This window comes from Podarcis raffonei, chromosome 14, assembly GCF_027172205.1.
Source record: "Podarcis raffonei isolate rPodRaf1 chromosome 14, rPodRaf1.pri, whole genome shotgun sequence".
NCBI lineage: Eukaryota > Metazoa > Chordata > Lepidosauria > Squamata > Lacertidae > Podarcis > Podarcis raffonei.
In genome coordinates this window covers 26,804,404-26,811,509 of record NC_070615.1, presented here as the reverse complement: position 1 = coordinate 26,811,509, position 7,106 = coordinate 26,804,404, and the positions used below count along the sequence as shown (strand labels likewise).

General features: G+C 43.9%; 1 protein-coding gene across 5 annotated transcripts in view; it reads right to left on the bottom strand.

Moving 5' to 3' along the window:
- Positions 1 to 707: 707 nt before the first annotated feature.
- Positions 708 to 7,106, bottom strand: part of PAQR5 (progestin and adipoQ receptor family member 5) — a 29,897-nt gene continuing 23,498 nt past the window's right edge. For 3 of the 5 annotated variants that reach the window (XM_053365003.1, XM_053365006.1, XM_053365005.1), the window contains 5 exons: positions 6,436 to 6,562; positions 4,829 to 4,873; positions 3,380 to 3,476; positions 2,592 to 2,733; positions 708 to 1,616 (listed from right to left, as the gene is read on the bottom strand). In XM_053365003.1, coding sequence (XP_053220978.1) covers positions 1,381 to 1,616; positions 2,592 to 2,733; positions 3,380 to 3,476; positions 4,829 to 4,873; positions 6,436 to 6,562 — 647 coding nt within the window. In that variant the 3' untranslated portion in view covers positions 708 to 1,380. The remainder of the gene's footprint in view (positions 1,617 to 2,591; positions 2,734 to 3,379; positions 3,477 to 4,828; positions 4,874 to 6,435; positions 6,563 to 7,106) is intronic. The other 2 variants (XM_053365008.1, XM_053365007.1) reach the window with 2 other exon arrangements.

Below are 7,106 nucleotides of genomic sequence, written 5' to 3'. Positions count from 1 at the left end.
TTTCGAGCTTCCCACGCACATGAACAAGAGAAGAAAAAGAGCACAAGCCTGATACTTGCAGTGGTTTGTTCTCATAATGCTAAAATCAGGAGTAGCCAACATCATGGCTGCCAAATGCTGTTGGATCGCAACTCCCATCAGCCTTAGCCAATGGTCAGGGATAATGGGAGCTGGAGGCCAATGGTCAGAGATGATGGAAGCTGGAGGGCACCACAATGGGTAAGTCAATGCTAAACCACTGTTGAGCACTAAACCATGGTTGAGGTCTGAACCAAGCAAGATGTGACTGTGGTTTGGGAGAAGATTGGTTTGGGCAGTGTTTACCTCTCTACTCCTTGGTCAATCAACCCACACTAACTGTCAAGGTGAAGAGCAAGTGGCAAATCATGAATAAATGGGTTGGAGGACTCTGTTCCAAACACCTCAGAGGCTGAAGGATCAGCAAGTGTGGGGAACCTCTGGCCCACTGACTAATTAGGCCTGGCATGAGTCCCAATTCTGCCTGTGAGGTCATTGCCACAAATCCACCAGTCTCATACCTGACATCATATGTAACATCAGATGTGACACAGGTACAGAAACAGCTGCACAGGTACAATCGGGAGCTTAAAGTGAGCTCTCAACTTTGCTGATCTGGAACCCTCTAAACGTTTCGTCTGTACTAGCTTGGTAAAGGATGCTTTAAAATAAAGAGCAAAATCTTTGGGTGCAAGTTGAATGTACCTTTCAAAAGGGCATTTATTCCACAATAGCTTCATTTACTGTTACCAAAAAGTGCTTGTGTGATACCCCAGCAGAGGCTATTTACAAAAATATAAACTTCTTAATATATATAATTTCAAAGAAACCTCATATTATTTCATTGCAAGTTTCTGAATTAGAAAGGTATGTACATTAGTATTTTGTGATAGAAATGTTACATGTGCTTGTCATTTCAAATAAAGCATAAAAACGCATGGAATTATGTTAAAAGGCCACTGTGGTTGCTTTGGCATGAATGGTGGCCAACATTTCTATGTTATCAGTGCAAACTGGCACATCAAGTTAAATTGCAATCACTATTTTAAAAATAATAATCTGACACAAACCGAAGGCTGAAGTTATTTAGAGTTCTCACAGAGTCCTCAGAATTGCAGCTTGGTATTCTAATTGGTCAATCAGGATCAACAAATGAAAAGCTACATCCCAAATTGGTTAAGTCTTCCAGCTCAAGTTGTAGAAAAACCACAATACAAAATCATATTCATAATAAAAAAAGAATCATTTAAGTCACTTCTCAAATAATATTCACCAAGCCTCATTTGAAGTAGTTTCTAATTTGTGTTGTACTGCTACTGTTAACTGCAATTTCATTTCATTTCATTTTGATTTCAACAGGCGTTAGTCCTTGTGCTTGCTTCCTTTCCTGCAGAATTTTGGCATGGAATAGAGTGTCGTTGAGAAAGCAGCAATGATGATAAGATTGACAATGATGGCAGCTGCAAGGGACCCAAAGGTTTGAGAGAAGGATGGAGCCAGTAGCCACTCACGGCGGTTGGCCATGTCAACCAGAAGGGCTTCCATTTGGAAGTGGGTCCCAATGATCCCACAGATGTGGAAGAGCTGGTGACTGTGCCCTGTGAGAGATCAAAAGAACACAACACTCAGTATTTCCATGGGGGGGCACAATCCCTCCCTTGCAGTAAAATCAACAAGGAGTCTTATGGTCCCTCGAAGTTTATTATGGAATAAGCTTTTGTGAGCTACTACAGGCTACTTCATCAGATGCATGCAGTGTTATTGTGAATTGCAGCAGATCCTCCAAGTATCCCTATTTTCCAGGGATATACCCAATTTACCGACATCGTCCTGGTTTCTGATTTGATGCCTGAATGTCCTGCTTTTCCTTAGGATGTCCCTATTTTCAGTGGAGAAATGTTGGAGGGTATGGAGTTGTCCAATCCCCAAACCATCTGAAGGCAGCCTTGTATAGGGGAGTTGTTTACATGTTTAATGTTTTATTATGTTGTTATATATGTTGGAAGCCACCCAGAGTGGCTGGGGCAACCCAAAAAGATGTGTGGGGTATAAATGGTAAAATTATCATTATGGAATGTGACATCCCTATTTTCATCAGAGAAATGTTGGAGGGTATGACTCATTTCTGTGACTGCAATTTGTTTTAACAGTTGTTATTAATGAATTTTAAATTGTTGCAACATGCCCTACTGCCGAAGGGCAAGTAATAGATTTAATAATGCAATGTGCTGCTGCTGGTGGTTGTTCTGTAATAATTAGGATTATTATACAAAGTGTCTTGCTGCCCAACTCTGGGGTTTTGCACTTGCCCATGGATGGGAGATTATAAACCAAGCATCCTAATGACTTTGAAGTGGTTCCTTTGTTTCTCTGAATACAGAACAAGTTGCCCTCCTCCAACAGGGCAGCTCTCAATACCTTGCAGCTGTTATTCCCTTTCTCAGTTGTGGCCACAACAGCTGATTAAAACAGCCACCTTTATGTTATCAGTTGCCAATATCTGCTGGAATCCACCCACCCCATTCATTTCAGCAGGGCCTGCAAGGGGGAGAGCAGCCCCTTGTTGTCCTCACCTATGTAGTCAAAGACTCCAGGGGCCAGCCGCTCCGGCAGGTGTGTCGCAAAAAGGAAACAGGTGAGGCAGGCAAAGACAGTGTGCTTGAGGTGGATTGGAATTACGCTCTCCGTGCAACTTCTTGCAGCACATAAGTACAGCTGTGGCATAGAAAGGAAAGCATAAGATAATCTTCCTCAACCTGATTTCCTCCAGGCTCTTTGGACTACAGCTCTCTTCAGTCCCTGCCATTAGAGCCATAAGGTGCAGGGGCTGATGGGAATTCTAGTGCAAAATATCCGGTGAACACAAAGTTGTGGAAGGTCAATATAAGCTCCTTGTTTAGCCCAATTATGTTTGGACCAGCATGGTGCCCTCCCTCCAGACACTTTAGGAAAGTCTAGAAGTTCCAGCATAATCAGAAATCTATATTTGTCTACTCACAATGTAAACCCCACTGAATTTAATAGGGATTGGGGCACAGCAGCTTATTGTGGATTTAGTGCTGACTGTTAATGCATGGAAGTCGTTCTCAGCACCCACATAATATCGTTCTCTCTGAAAGGTCACCCCATATTTTTATTCTTTTAATCTGGATTTACTGTTTCTGTATGTGTGCTTCTTAACTTGTTTTCTGATCAGATTCTCCATGGAAAGGACAAATTCAGATTAAATGGGAAATAATGAGGAAGCCCCCTTATTCGCAGGAAAGGGTGGGAGCCTAGAACCACCCTTCAGCAGCCATGCATTATGTTATGTATAAAAACACAGCAGACTGAGGGAAAGTATTCTTAAAGCCATACATACCCTGTAGAAGAGAGGGATGCTGTCGAACACGTAAGGATGAGCAAAGGCGAATGTGCGAATTGATTTGCTGAACTTTGGCTGCTCCATTTCATTGAACCTGAATACATTTTGAAAACATATATATGAACGAGCACAGTGCATAGGTCTGGTTTGCAGAACACAGAGTGTATAAGGCATGGGTCTTGGCTTTGTCTCCCATTCTTATCAAAGCTTTCCACATCCTCACATGACACAGAGGGAATTTCTGCAATTTACTTATACTTAGATGTGTATCCCATCAAGACCTGCATGCTTTGGGGCCAGAATGGCATTGCCTTGGCACCAAAATGCTAAAGCTATGCCCACATTGCCTAGGCAGAGACCAATCCATACTGTGCACAGCCCCAATGACTTTTTCTGCTCAGGTGGTTAGGAAACCTTAGTTCAACTCAACTGATTCAAGCTTATAAAAAAGGGAAGAATCAAAGCACAAGAGGCCAAAGAAAATACTTGGAACTCAAATAAATAATTTTAATTATTGGTGGGCGCGGTTGGTTGTTTTCATTTTACACTGAGCTCTTACAGATGACCTGTTTGTTGAGCCGCCGCCCAGATTTCTTTTGTATAAAATTTCTGTGGAGGTTATACAACAACACTGTTAATCTAACGTTAATTCTGATCTGATTGCACGGAAGTTATATGATGTTGCCGTTATACCACACTTTCTAGTGTGATCTCCTGTCACTTTTCTTAGCCAAAAAAAATTATGGTTGTTTTTTAAAAAAAGAAAATGTGGGTTTATTGCGCAAGAACCCTACATCCACTTCATCCACTCACAGAACCTGTGAGCAGTTTCCCAACTGATGAATTGCCCAAACATGTTACATTACAGGATGTATCCAAACCACCCCTCACTGAGGGTGGGCCAAAAGTCATGTAGCCTAAGAAAAATTCTCACTTCACTGTTCTCTATAATGGAAGCTTGGAACTTGCTTTATGAAGCCTGAATTTTGAACCATCAGTCCAAGGCTTCTTCATCCTGATTTAGGTCATCTGTTTGGCAGAATGCATGGAAAACACGGGACAGAGCGTCACCAGCAGGATGTGGGCAAAGAAAGTGAAAATTGAAATGAAAAGTACATGCCAAGAGGATGTAGCAAAGCCAGCTGACCCTTGGACTAAAAGGAAGCCTTCAGAAATGTATCATTATCAATGTCTTATTATCCCTTTGCACCTTTAACCAGCTGCTGATATTAGCTATCACCACCACCGCTGTGATCACTGATTAGGCACCTGGGTTAGTATTGGAAGAAGACTGATTTGTTCCCAATTCAGAGTCCATATTGACATGGGTGACATATTGACTATTAGCCACCAAGTGTCGTCAATTAGGTGGAATCACTGTTTTGGTTGTTAGTGTCTCCTGCCTGCTTTCCAATCCACACCTCAATTGAGAGGGGCCCATGTTACCTTTCTATGCCGCCACTCTTATAATGGAAATAGGGAAGGCCGAGCCTGTTGGTTACACACAGTAAGTTCGCATGAGAAAAATGCTTGGATGCAGAAATAAATACTTGGACATGCTTGTATAAATGGCATGTATCTTATTGCCAGTCTAGCCTAACTCAGTGCTTTGAATAAGAATATAAGGAGAGTCTGCCAGATCCGGCCAATGACCCACCTTGTCCAGCATCCTGTTCTCACAGTGGCCAACCAGATGCTGTAGTGGGAAGCCCAGTGGCAGGATCTGAGCACAATAGCTCTCTCCCCTCCTGCGGTTTCCAGCAACTGGTATTCAGAAGCATTGCTGCCTCCAACTGTGGAGGCATAGTTATTGCAGCTAATAGCCATCAACAGCTTTCTCCTCCATGAACATAGGAGCCAACTTCTACAGGCTCAGGTCCCTTCGTGCCCCACCCCAAATAAAATATTTGAAAGGACCAGGCCCTCAAAAAGTTGATTAACATTGCCATTCAAATGGGGTGTGTACACCATGTAATGTGATCAATTATGCAGGGTGGGGCTTACCTCTCTCCTCCCCCCCCCCAATATTTTATCCAAATTGGCACCCCATGCATGAATGGGTCTAATCCCCTTTTAAAGCCATCTAGTTGGCTTTAATGTTCTGATTATGCAGACAATGTCCACAAGTATTGACTTTTTTCTTTAAGAAAAGGTACATTCCCCCTAATTAAAATAATAGAATTGGAGAGTTGCAAGGGACCCAACGCATCATCTATTCCAGTGGTTCTCAACCTTGGGTCCCCCGATGCTTTTGGCCTACAACTCCCATGATCCCTAGCTCACAGGACCAGTGGTCAGGGATGGTGGGAGTTGTAGGCCAAAAACATCTGGGGACCCAAGGTTGAGAAAGGCTGATCTATTCCAACCACCTGCAAATCAGCCTCATCGCTTTGAAAATGAGTATATATCAGTGCTTCTCCCTGATCCGATCTTAACAAAGCATCACCCGACTCAGTATGCTCACCACCTCTGACAGGCCAAGATCTCCCTCCCTCCCTGTGTTTGAATGCTACTTCATCACCCTCAACCAGGCACATCAGAGATGTGGTGGGCACACTAGACGATGTGGCGAGAGGCTTATTGTCATTCCCCTGAGGTGGATCCAAGGAGAGGCAGCATCAAGTCCAGCCCAGAGTGTTGAATTTATTCAGGTACCATCCTCCCTCACTACTCACATATCATAAAATCCCTTGAGGTGGGGGCCCTATATTTATTTCCATGTGTTACTCAGGAAATCACCATCTAGGTAAGGGTTAGCTAACATGACACCTCCAGATGTTGGTCTCCAGCTCCCTTCAGCTCCAGCCGGTCAGGGATGATGGGAGGCCAATGCCATCTGGAGGGCACCAGGTTGGCAAAGGTTGCTGGCGGGGGCTGATCGGAATTGTGGTCTGATATTTATAGTGCTATTGAAATAGAAAATAAATATATTTTCATTGGGGGGGCTGCTTTCTAGTGTAATTGACTCAGTTCCAGAATAAATATTATTCTCCCCAACCCAGGATGGCACATTCCGAGCTGCATTCCCATTGCAGAGAGGAAGCCGTCAATACCTGGAATAGCAGGACAGGCTTGTGCCCACGACTGTGTTGAGCACAGCAGTGGAGACGTAGTAATGGTGGAATGTGCTGCCGATCCATTCTTCGGGGAAAACGTAGGCAGAATATGCAATGGCAGAACCTAAAGGGATAAAGCAGACCCCACAACTCTATCAGACAACCTGCATTTCCACGGACACCACACCGCTTCCCCCCAATGCTAAACTTGTGTGGCGCATGACAATCATTTTCTAACCAAAATGGGACCACTCACAACCTAAAAAGTCCCAGGCTCAATTCCTGCCAGCATTTCTAGGAGAGACCCCAGCTTGAAACCTTAGAGAGCTGCTGCCAGTCAGTGTACAGTCCTTAGCTAGATGGGCTAAGGGCTTGCCCTCACTTCCTCTTGTCCTGCTGCTTTCCTCCAGGAAAAACCACTCTTTGGAGCTCAATTGAAGCAAACAGCAATTTGGGTTTTGTCCAGATTGATGTTTGCTCTGACTTAGCACCAAAGAATGGCTTTTCCCTGAGGAAGGAGCGGGGCGAAAAGAAAACCATTCGGCCCTGTGCTTTCCAAGTGTGGACAAGCCCAAATTGCTTTCATTCCTTACAAGGTCGCTTCCTCTGTTCCTATGATGCTCAGGCAACCACATTCCCCACAGCACTCGGAGCCAGAGCTGTGGTGC